Below are 13,239 nucleotides of genomic sequence, written 5' to 3' on the forward strand. Positions count from 1 at the left end.
ACCTGGTACTCCCTGTATATAACCATGTTATTACCTGGTACTCCCTGTATATACCCATGTTATTACCTGGTACTCCTGTAAATGGACTCGGTACTGGTACTCCCTGTATATAGCCATGTTATTTTCTACTCCCTGTATATAGCCATGTTATTTTCCACTTCCTGTATATAGCCATGTTATTTTCTACTCCCTGTATATAGCCATGTTATTTTCCACTTCCTGTATATAGCCATGTTATTTTCTACTTCCTGTATATAGCCATGTTATTTTCTACTCCCTGTATATAGCCATGTTATTTTCTACTCCCTGTATATAGCCATGTTATTTTCTACTCCCTGTATATAGCCATGTTATTTTCCACTTCCTGTATATAGCCATGTTATTTTCCACTTCCTGTATATAGCCATGTTATTTTCTACTCCCTGTATATAGCCATGTTATTTTCCACTTCCTGTATATAGCCATGTTATTTTCCACTTCCTGTATATAGCCATGTTATTTTCTACTCCCTGTATATAGCCATGTTATTTTCTACTCCCTGTATATAGCCATGTTATTTTCTACTCCCTGTATATAGCATGTTATTTTCTACTCCCTGTATATAGCCATGTTATTTTCCACTTCCTGTATATAGACATGTTATTTTCTACTCCCTGTATATAGCCATGTTATTTTCTACTCCCTGTATATAGCCATGTTATTTTCTACTCCCTGTATATAGCCATGTTATTTTCCACTTCCTGTATATAGCCATGTTATTTTCCACTTCCTGTATATAGCCATGTTATTTTCTACTCCCTGTATATAGCCATGTTATTTTCTACTCCCTGTATATAGCCATGTTATTTTCTACTCCCTGTATATAGCCATGTTATTTTATACTCCCTATAATGATGAAAATATCTCAAAAACCAAGAGAGGAATTACTAAAACTCAACCAAAGAAGAAAAACAATGCAATTGTCTTTTGCACCAAGTTCACCAAGGGTTTGGAGAAAACGAAAGCAATCCTGAAAAAGCACTGGCATATTTTGCAATCAGACAAAAGTAATTGCACACCTCTTCAAGGAACCCCCACTGGTGGTCTTTAAGCGTGGTTGCAATATTGGAGATAGTTTGGTGAGATCTGACCTTCCCCCTGAGTCCACTCAGACACTCTTGACACCCATTCCAAATGAGAACTACAAATGTGGCTCATGCGCCCAGCGCAATAGCAATATAAAAACATCCTTCTTCAGACGCCCACATACAGGTAGAAAAATCCCTGTTAGGGGGATCATCTTATGCAAGACCAAGGGAGTAATCTATCTCATCACCTGTTCATGTGGGAAAGCCTACGTAGGACATACGAAAAGACAATTAAAACACATAGCTGAACACCGCAGCTCAATCAGGTGTAAGAACATTGACTATCCAGTAGCAGCTCACTTTGTTGAAGCTAACCATCCAATCTCCTCCCTCAAATACACAGGCAGTGAGCATGTTGCTCTACCAAGGAGAGGAGGTAAACATGGAGATCCTACTACTACAAAGGGAGGCTTACTGGATATCCTGTCTAAAAACATTGGCCCCTATTGGTCTGAATATTGACTTTGATCTCAGGCCCTTCTTATGAACAATTCTTTCTTTTATAAACAAGTCTTAAAAATGTATATATTCTTTCTACAGCTTATTAGCGTACACCTAATATATTCCCCCTGTTGATGCTAATTATGCATTAAGGTTGAAATGTAACAAATATGAAATGAAATACGAAACAATTAAATATGTGAAATTGAATTAAACAATAATGTATGTTGATGCTAATATTATGTACAATATTCATTATGTTTCTATATGATAACAATAGCCTACTATATTTAATATGCCATAAACTATAGTTTTTTTAACAGTTTCACTAATTAATTCTAATTAACTTAATCATTATGACACACCCCTCACTATTGTCATTGATTGCACTAATTGCACTGTTTGTCTACAGTCATGTCCAAAAGTTTTGAGAATGACACAAATATTAATTTCCACAACGTTTGCTGCTTAAGTGTCTTTAGATATTTTTGTCAGATGTTACTATGGAATACTGAAGTATAATTACAAGCATTTCATAAGTGTCAAAGACTTTTATAGACAATTACATGAAGTTGATGCAAAGAGTCAATATTTGCAGTGTTGACCCTTCTTTTTCAAGACCTCTGCAATCCGCCCTGGCATGCTGTCAATTAACTTCTGGGCCACATCCTGACTGATGACAGCCCATTCTTGCATAATCAATGCTTTGTCAGAATTTGTGGGGTTTTGTTTGTCCACCCACCTCTTGAGGATTGACCACAAGTTCTCAATGGGATTAAGGTCTGGGGAGTTTCCTGGCCATGGACCCAAAATATCGATGTTTTGTTCCCCGAGCCACTTAGTTATCACTTTTCCCTGATGGCAAGGTGCTCCATCATGCTGGAAAAGGCATTGTTCGTCACCAAATTCCTCCCTCCAGTCCTCGTCCCTGATATTAGTGGTCTCCTCCCTCCAGGTCTCCTCTCTGATATTAGTGGTCTCCTCCCTCCAGGTCTCCTCCCTGATATTAGTGGTCTCCTCCCTCCAGGTCTCCTCCCTGATATTAGTGGTCTCCTCCCTCCAGTCCTCATCCCTGATATTAGTGGTCTCCTCCCTCCAGGTCTCCTCCCTGATATTAGTGGTCTCCTCCCTCCAGGTCTCCTCCCTGATATTAGTGGTCTCCTCCCTCCAGTCCTCATCTCTGATATTAGTGGTCTCCTCCCTCCAGGTCTCCTCCCTGATATTAGTGGTCTCCTCCCTCCAGTCCTCATCTCTGATATTAGTGGTCTCCTCCCTCCAGTCCTCATCTCTGATATTAGTGGTCTCCTCCCTCCAGTCCTCATCTCTGATATTAGTGGTCTCCTCCCTCCAGTCCTCATCTCTGATATTAGTGGTCTCCTCCCTCCAGTCCTCATCTCTGATATTAGTGGTCTCCTCCCTCCAGTCCTCATCCCTGATATTAGTGGTCTCCTCCCTCCAGTCCTCATCTCTGATATTAGTGGTCTCCTCCCTCCAGTCCTCATCCCTGATATTAGTGGTCTCCTCCCTCCAGTCCTCATCCCTGATATTAGTGGTCTCCTCCCTCCAGTCCTCATCTCTGATATTAGTGGTCTCCTCCCTCCAGTCCTCATCCCTGATATTAGTGGTCTCCTCCCTCCAGTCCTCATCCCTGATTGTAGTCCTCATCCCTGATTGTAGTCCTCACCATATTAACCATGTGCAGGGATACTGGAGTGATGGACGTAGATATGTAAAGGGGTCAGGTGATTAGACATCAGGATATATGATAGACAGAGTAGCAGCAGTATATATGGTGATTGTATGTGAGTGGGTTTGTGTAGAGTCAATATGAATGTATGTGCCTGTTATGTGTGTTGGAGTATCAGGGTGTGTAGTGTGTAGGGCCCTATGAGTGTGTGTTGGAGTGTCATTGTGTGTAGTGTGTTGGAGTATCAGGGTGTATAGTGTGTAGGGATTTGTGTGTGTACATAGAGACAGGGTGTGTAGTGTGTAGGGCCCTATGAGTGTGCATAGAGACAGGGTGTAGGGCCCTGTGAGTGTGCATAGAGACAGTGTGTAGGGCCCTGTCAGTGTGCATAGAGCCAGTGTGTAGGGCCCTGTCAGTGTGCATAGAGACAGGGTGTAGGGCCCTGTGAGTGTGCATAGAGACAGTGTGTAGGGCCCTGTGAGTGTGCATAGAGCCAGTGTGTAGGGCCCTGTGAGTGTGCATAGAGCCAGTGTGTAGGGCCCTGTCAGTGTGCATAGAGCCAGGGTGTAGGGCCCTGTCAGTGTGCATAGAGCCAGGGTTTAAGGGGTCCTTCAGATAGTCCCTGTAGCAATAGAGTTATCTATTTATCAGTCTTATGGCTTGGGGATAGAAGCTGTTCAGGAGCCTGTTTATAGTCAGACTTGATGCACCGGTACCGCTTGCTGTGTGGAACCAGAGAAAACAGTCTACGGTTTGGGTGGTCGGAGTCTTTATCGATTTTCCAAGCCCTGGATGTCAGTTTGGCCCCAGTGATGTACTGAGCTGTCCGCACCACTCTCTGAAGTGGCATGCGATCAAGAGCGGTGCTGTTGCCATACCAAGCACTGATATAGCCAGGAGTTAGCCAGCAGTGATATAGCCAGGAGTTACCCAGCAGTGATATAGCCAGGAGTTAGCCAGCAGTGATATAGCCAGGAGTTAGCCAGCAGTGATATAGCCAGGAGTTAGCCAGCAGTGATATAGCCAGGAGTTAGCCAGCAGTGATATAGACAAGATGCCCTCATTAGTGCAGCTGCAAAACTTTCAGGATTTGAGGGCCCATGTCAAATCTTTTCATCCTCCTGAGGGGGAAGAGACGATGTCATGCCTTCTTCACGACTGTGCTTGTGTGAATGGACAATGTTAAGTCCTTAGTGATGTGGACACCAAGGAACGTGAAGCTCTCGACCCTCTCCACTGCAGCCCAATTGATGTGGATGGGGGCGTGCTCGGCCCTCCATTTCCTGTAGTCCAGAATCACTTCCCTTGTCTTGCTGACGTTGAGGGAGAAGTTGTTGTCCTGGCACCGCATGGCCAGGTCTCTGACCTCCTCCATATAGGCTGTCTCATCGTCGTCTGTGATCAGTCCTACCACCGTCGTGTCGTCAGCAAACTTAATGGTGTTGGAATTTGTGTTTGGCCACGCAGCCGTGGGTGAAGTGGGAGTACAGGAGGGGACTAAGCACGCACCCCTGATGGGGCCCATGTTGAGGGTTAGCGTTGCGGAGTTGATGTTGTCTACCCTTACCACCTGGGGTCTGTCTGTCAGGAAGTCCAGGATCCAGTTGCAGCGGGAGGTGTTTAGTCCCAGGGTCCTTAGCTTAGTGATGAGCTTTGAGGGCACTATGGTGTTGAACGCTAAGCTCTAGTCAATGAATAGCATTCTCACGTATGTCATGACGTTGGCCTGTGGGTAAGGTTTATGACCCCCCCATAAATACCCTTCTCCCTTCCCCTCTCTCTCTGACCCTACTGAAGGACTTGAATAGCCTGTGTTAAATATAGAGAGTCTGGGAACATCAAACAAATGGGGAAAAGGAACCATCTTTTGATAATAAAACCAGTTGGAAATATGCTTGATAACGTAATGAGTATGTATGTCAGTTCATTGTTATCTGAGACATTATGATTGATGACAGGACGACATAAACTGTACCTGAGAAAGTATACACCCTCTAGTTATCAGAGTCACATGGAATTGTTATGCAATTGAAATGTTTGATATTGAAATTGTTTGTTAGGAGATTAAATGTAATTTTAGCTTCCAAATGAGAGAATTGGGTTTTCATAAGGAAAGTGCCCTGCCGATCAGTGGCCCAACCCTTTGTAGAGACATGGGGTTATAAACGATGAAACACCTCCTTCCCTCCTCTCCACTATATAAGTCTTGGACGAAAATACATTCACGTGTTCCAGTACGTGAGGACTGCAGCCTCTACGTTAGAAGGACAGACACATATCAAGAACAGAACTAAGCCAACCTCGGCGTGTGCTTTGATGGCGAATGGTATGAACTTTGAGCTTATTCACTACAGAAGTGATACTTCCTAGCCGTTGAGTTAGCCGCTGCTAACGTGGGCTAGGAAAGGACGGACGACGGATCCAGTCTAACAACCAGACGAAGATACCACCACGTATCCAATTTACCACCATTGACATTCTTCCACATTACAGGAAGATCTGTTGGCCAACCCGGCCAGCATCTACGACCAATCTACCGAAGCGCAGCTCAGAGTAAATATTTATTGCATTTTCCTTTTCCAAATGGGCGGTAATTTAGAATGCATAAGATAATGTATTTACGAGAGCATAGCTGCTGTTTCTTTGTTCCTAAATCTTCCCGCTCTTTCATTCAAGCCCAATCCCCCTTTCCTTTGTGTAACCAGCCATGATACAGGCTCCATTCACCAGGACATTTTCTGTATGACATCATTGTATTCTGTGTATTTGTAATTCTGTGTGATTAGTTAGGTATTTAGTAAATAAATAATTAAACCCAATTTTGTATTGCTGATTCAACTTGTTAGCCAGGGTTCGTGAAGATAACCAAGAATTTACAACTTTCATGATGAGACTGAAAATAAGATAAGGGTTAATATTGACTGCTATCGATGTAAAATATTACTAAGTATTCTAAGAGTTTATTCGGAAGATAACAGCTCTATAAACGTTATTCTGTGGTGCCCCGACTTTCTAGTTAATTACATTTACATGATTAGCTTAATCAGGTAATATTAATTACAGAGAAATAATTTTATAAGTTAGCATGTCATATCACTTAATCCGTCATAGCCAAAGACACGACACGTAGGTGTTCCTCTTGTCCAGGTAGGAGAGGGCAGTGTGGGGTGCATTTGAGATTGGTCGTCTATGGACCTGTCGAGGCGGTATGCAAATTGGAGTGGGGCCAGTGTGTCTGGGATGAGGGAGTTAATGTGTTCCCTAACCAGCCTCTCAAAGTCATGATTACAGATGTGAGTGACACAAGGCAGGAGTCATGGTGAAGCCTTGGGGACAGGAATGATGGCGGTCATAATTAAACATGTGGAACAAGGAGAGGTTGAAAATTACCGTGAATATGCATGCCAGCTGTTCAATGCATGGACTGAGAACATGCCCTAGAACATCGTCCAGCAACCTGGCCTTACGACTGTTGACCTGATTAAAGACCTCACTCACGATGGCCTCGGAGAGCGAGATTGCCCAGTCCTTTGCGTATGACAACAGCAGGTAATTACCTGAATTTACTCAGTATGACTATAGTAGGTAGTTACCACCTGTAGATACTCAGTATGACTATAGTAGGTAGTTACCACCTGTAGATACTCAGTATGACTATAGTAGGTAGTTACCACCTGTAGATACTCAGTATGACTATAGTAGGTAGTTACCACCTGTAGATACTCAGTATGACTATAGTAGGTAGTTACCACCTGTAGATACTCAGTATGACTATAGTAGGTAGTTACCTGAAGATACTCAGTATGACTATAGTAGGTAGTTACCTGTAGATACTCAGTATGACTATAGTAGGTAGTTACCTGAAGATACTCAGTATGACTATCGATGTGATGAGGGAGATCAGGGAGATGCTGTGTCCGACAGTGTAGCCAATTTTCACCTGCCAGAAGAAGTTCCCCTGAGAAACACAAAGAACAGTTAATTTTATAATTCACTTTGGATTATTCATATGTTCAACATACATGAGCTCCTGCTATGCTAGGATCCAAGGATTGCAGGCATGTGCTTTGTCAGGGACAGAGTGTTTAGCCAGGAGTTGATGGACAGAGTGTTTAGCCAGGAGTTGATGGACAGAGTGTTTAGCCAGGAGTTGATGGACAGAGTGTTTAGCCAGGAGTTGATGGACAGAGTGTTTAGCCAGGAGTTGATGGACAGAGTGTTTAGTAAGGAGTTGATGGACAGAGTGTTTAACCAGGTGTTGATGGACAGAGTGTTTAGCCAGGTGTTGATGGACAGAGTGTTTAGCCAGGAGTTGATGGACAGAGTGTTTAGCCAGGAGTTGATGGACAGAGTGTTTAGCCAGGTGTTGATGGACAGAGTGTTTAGCCAGGTGTTGATGGACAGAGTGTTTAGCCAGGAGTTGATGGACAGAGTGTTTAGCCAGGAGTTGATGGACAGAGTGTTTAGCCAGGTGTTGATGGACAGAGTGTTTAGCCAGGTGTTGATGGACAGAGTGTTTAGCCAGGAGTTGATGGACAGAGTGTTTAGCCAGGAGTTGATGGACAGAGTGTTTAGCCAGGAGTTGATGGACAGAGTGTTTAGCCAGGAGTTGATGGACAGAGTGTTTAGTGTTTAGTCATACAGGCAACAGAGATCCACTCCTGAATCAATGAGAACTAGGGCTGTTGCTGAATGCGAGCCATTATTATTGCATTTTCATTGACTACATTTAAGCTTCCCACCAATCACATCACTAGGGTAAGGACCCTGGGACTGAATACCTCCTTCTTCGCGGAACCCAAACCAAAAACAGATTTAGTGGGTCGTTCAGGTATGTATAGAGTCATGTCATCATGGAATGATCTGTACCAGAGTAACTGTAGGTTACTCAGGTATGTATAGACTGGTACAGGTATGTATAGACTGGTACTGTAGTATACTCAGGTATGTATATACTGGTACTGTGGGTTACTCAGGTATGTATAGACTGGTACAGGTATGTATAGACTGGTACTGTAGTATACTCAGGTATGTATATACTGGTACTGTGGGTTACTCAGGTATGTATAGACTGGTAATGTAGTATACTCAGGTATGTATATACTAGTACTGTAGGTTACTCAGGTATGTTTAGACTGGTTCTGTAGGATACTCAGGTATGTATAGACTGGTACTGTAGGTTACTCAGGTATGTATAGACTGGTACTGTAGGTTACTCAGGTATGTATAGACTGGTACTGTAGGTTACTCAGGTATGTATAGACTGGTACTGTAGGTTACTCAGGTATGTATAGACTGGTACAGGTATGTATAGACTGGTACTGTAGTATACTCAGGTATGTATATACTGGTACTGTGGGTTACTTGGGTATGTATAGACTGGTACTGTAGGTTACTCAAGTATGTATAGACTGGTACTGTAGGTTACTCAGGTATGTATAGACTGGTACTGTAGGTTACTCAGGTATGTTTAGACTGGTTCTGTAAGATACTCAGGTATGTATAGCCTGGTACTGTAGGATACTCAGGTATGTATAGACTGGTACTATGGGTTACTCAGGTATGTGTAGACTGGTACTGTAGGTTACTCAGGTATGTATAGACTGGTACAGGTAGGTATAGACTGGTACTGTAGGTTACTTAGGTATGTATAGACTGGTACAGGTATGTATAGACTGGTACTGTAAGTTGCTCAGGTATGTATAGACTGGTACAGAACTTTGTCAGAGCCGACGACTGTTCGCAGCAGTAATTAATCGGTAAACCTAGACCTTATCACACTGAATGAGCCAAGACACCTGACAATCGTTTACGAGCTAAGATTTTGCCTATGACGAGGAAGTGTTGTCTGGGAGTGCAAAATCGTGTCACAAAATGGCTAAAATTGTACCGTCTGTAAAGGACTTTAGTCTGTGATTCACTGCTAAGCCATGTTGACCTATTGACCTTCAGAGGATTTACAGAACCCAGAACAAGCATGTGTTTTTCTCCAGAACACACAGTACAATGTGTACAGCCAAAAATGGCACAATATTACCTATAAAATGCCCTACTTTTGAGCAAAGCTCTATGGCCCCTGAACCTGTACCCCTGTACCTTTCCAAGGTCCATGTCTTTCAGCGGGAAGAATCTAATTCTCAGGTTGGTATGTCTGGGATTGAGCCAAACAGCCACCGTAGGTGAATGTGTTACTACCCTCCCATTACTACCGCTCTGCTACTACTACCCTCCCATTACTACCACTCTACTACTACCACTTTCCCATTACTACCACTCTACTACTACTACCCTCCCATTACTACCACTCTACTACTACTACCCTCCCATTACTACCACTCTACTACTACTACCCTCCCATTACTACCACTCTACTAATAACCTCCCATTACTACTACTCTACTAATACCCTCACATTACTACCGCTCTACTACTACCCTCCCATTACTACCACTGTACTACTACTATTACCCTCCAATTACTACTACTCTACTACTACTACCCTCACATTACTACCGCTCTACTACTACCCTCCCATTACTACTACTCTACTACTACTACTACCCTCCCATTACTACCACTCTAGTACTACCCTCCCATTACTACCACTCTACTACTACTACCCTCACATTACTACCGCTCTACTACTACTACCCTCACATTACTACCACTCTACTACTACCCTCCCATTACTACCACTCTACTACTACTACCCTCACATTACTACCGCTCTACTACTACTACCCTCACATTACTACCACTCTAGTACTACCCTCCCATTACTACCACTCTACTACTACTACCCTCACATTACTACCGCTCTACTACTACTACCCTCACATTACTACCACTCTACTACTACCCTCCCATTACTACCACTCTACTACTACTACCCTCACATTACTACCGCTCTACTACTACCCTCCCATTACTACCACTCTACTACTACTACCCTCCAATTACTACTACTCTACTACTAATACCCTCACATTACTACTGCTCTACTAGTACCCTCCAATTACTACCACTCTACTACTACTACCCTCACATTATTAACGCTCTATTACTACTACCCTCACATTACTACTACTCTACTACTACCCTCCCATTACTACCACTCTACTACTACTACCCTCACATTACTGCCGCTCTACTACTACCCTCCAATTACTACCACTCTACTACTACTACCCTCACATTACTACCGCTCTACTACTACTACCCTCACATTACTACTACTCTACTACTACCCTCCCATTACTACCACTCTACTACTACTACCCTCACATTACTACCACTCTACTACTACCCTCCCATTACTACCACTCTACTACTACTACCCTCACATTACTACCGCTCTACTACTACCCTCCCATTACTACCACTCTACTACTACTTCTACCCTTCCAATTACTACTACTCTACTACTACTACTACCCTCCCATTACTACTACTCTACTACTACTACCCTCACATTACTACCGCTCTACTACTACCCTCCCATTACTACCACTCTACTACTACTACTACCCTCCAATTACTACCACTCTACTACTACTACCCTCACATTATTACCGCTCTATTACTACTACACTCACATTACTACTACTCTACTACTACCCTCCCATTACTACCACTCTACTACTACTACCCTCACATTACTACCACTCTACTACTACTTCTACCCTTCCAATTACTACTACTCTACTACTACTACTACCCTCCCATTACTACTACTCTACTACTACTACCCTCACATTACTACCGCTCTACTAATACTACTACCCTCCCATTACTACCACTCTACTACTACTACCCTCACATTACTACCGCTCTACTACTACCCTCCCATTACTACCACTCTACTACTACTACCCTCACATTACTACCACTCTACTACTACCCTCCAATTACTACTACTCTACTACAACTACCCTCCCATTACTACCATTCTACTACTACCCTAACAGCACTACCGCTCTACTACTACCCTCCCATTACTACCACTCTACTACTACTACTACCCTCCAATTACTACTACTCTACAAGTACTACCCTCCCATTACTACCACTCTATTACTACTACTACCCTCCAATTACTACCACTCTACTACTACTACCCTCCCATTACTACCACTCTACTACTACTACCCTCCCATTACTACCACTCTATTACTACTACTACCCTCCAATTACTACCACTCTACTACTACTACCCTCCCATTACTACCACTCTACTACTACTACCCTCCCATTACTACCACTCTACAACTACTACCCTCCCATTACTACCACTCTACTACTACTACTACCCTCCATTACTACTACCCTCCCATTACTACCACTCTACTACTACACTCCCATTACTACAACTCTACTATTACTAACCTCCCATTACTACCACTCTACTAATAACCTCCCATTACTACTACTCTACTAATACCCTCACATTACTACCGCTCTACTACTACCCTCCCATTACTACCACTGTACTACTAATATTACCCTCCAATTACTACTACTCTACTACTACTACCCTCACATTACTACCGCTCTACTACTACCCTCCAATTACTAACTACTCTACTACTACTACTACCCGCCATTACTAACTACGCACTCTAACGACTACTACCCTCACATTAACTACACCGCTCTACAGCTACTACTACCCTCACATTACTACCACCTCTACTACTACCCTCCCATTACTACCACTCTACTACTACTACCCTCACATTACTACCGCTCTACTACTACTACCCTCACATTACTACCACTCTACTACTACCCTCCCATTACTACCACTCTACTACTACTACCCTCTACATTACTACTACTCTACTACTAAGTACCCCTCACATGTACGATACTGCTCTACTAGTACCCTCCAATTACTACCACTCTACTACTACTACCCTCACATTATTAACGCTCTATTACTACTACCCTCACATTACTACTTCTCTACTACTACCCTCCCATTACTACCACTGTACTACTACTACCCTCACATTACTGCCGCTCTACTACTACCCTCCAATTACTACCACTCTACTACTACTACCCTCACATTACTACCGCTCTGCTACTACTACCCTCACATTACTACTACTCTACTACTACCCTCCCATTACTACCACTCTACTACTACTACCCTCACATTACTACTACTCTACTACTACCCTCCCATTACTACCACTCTACTACTACTACTACCCTCACATTACTGCCGCTCTACTACTACCCTCCAATTACTACCACTCTACTACTACTACCCTCACATTACTACCGCTCTACTACTACTACCCTCACATTACTACCGCTCTACTACTACCCTCCCATTACTACCACTCTACTACTACTACTACCCTCCAATTACTACCACTCTACTACTACTACCCTCACATTACTACCGCTCTTACTACTACCCTCACATTACTACTACTCTACTACTACCCTCCCATTACTACCACTCTACTACTACTACCCTCCATTACTACCACTCTCTACTACTTTCTACCCTCCCATACTACCACGCTCTACTAATGATTACTACTACCCTCACATTACTACCAGCTCTAAGCTACGAAAACCCTCCCATTACTACCACTCTACTACTGACTACTACCCTCACAATAACTACCACCTCTACGACTACACTCCAATTAACTACTACTCTACTACTACTACTACCCTCCCATTACTACTACTCTACTACTACTAAACCCTCACATCTACTACCCAGCTCTACTACTACTACTACCCTCCATTACTACCACTCTACGACTACTACACCTCACATTACTACCCGCTCTAACTACTACCATCCCATTAGTACCACTCCTACTACTACTACCCCACTTACTATCACTCTACTACTACCCTCCAATTACTACTACTCTACTAAACTACCCTCCCTTACTACCATTCTACTACTACCCTAACAGCACTACCGCTCTACTACTACCCTCCCATTACTACCAC

General features: G+C 43.1%; 1 protein-coding gene across 1 annotated transcript in view; it reads right to left on the reverse strand.

The window, feature by feature from the left end:
- vipr1b (vasoactive intestinal peptide receptor 1b) overlaps positions 1-13,239 on the reverse strand; it is a 154,628-nt gene that overhangs the window by 43,051 nt on the left and 98,338 nt on the right. The window contains exon 4 of the mRNA XM_029755065.1: positions 7,116-7,213. Within this exon, the coding sequence (XP_029610925.1) occupies positions 7,116-7,213 (98 nt within the window). The remainder of the gene's footprint in view (positions 1-7,115; positions 7,214-13,239) is intronic.

Source organism: Salmo trutta, chromosome 6, assembly GCF_901001165.1.
Source record: "Salmo trutta chromosome 6, fSalTru1.1, whole genome shotgun sequence".
In the NCBI taxonomy this organism is placed as follows: Eukaryota; Metazoa; Chordata; class Actinopteri; order Salmoniformes; family Salmonidae; genus Salmo; species Salmo trutta.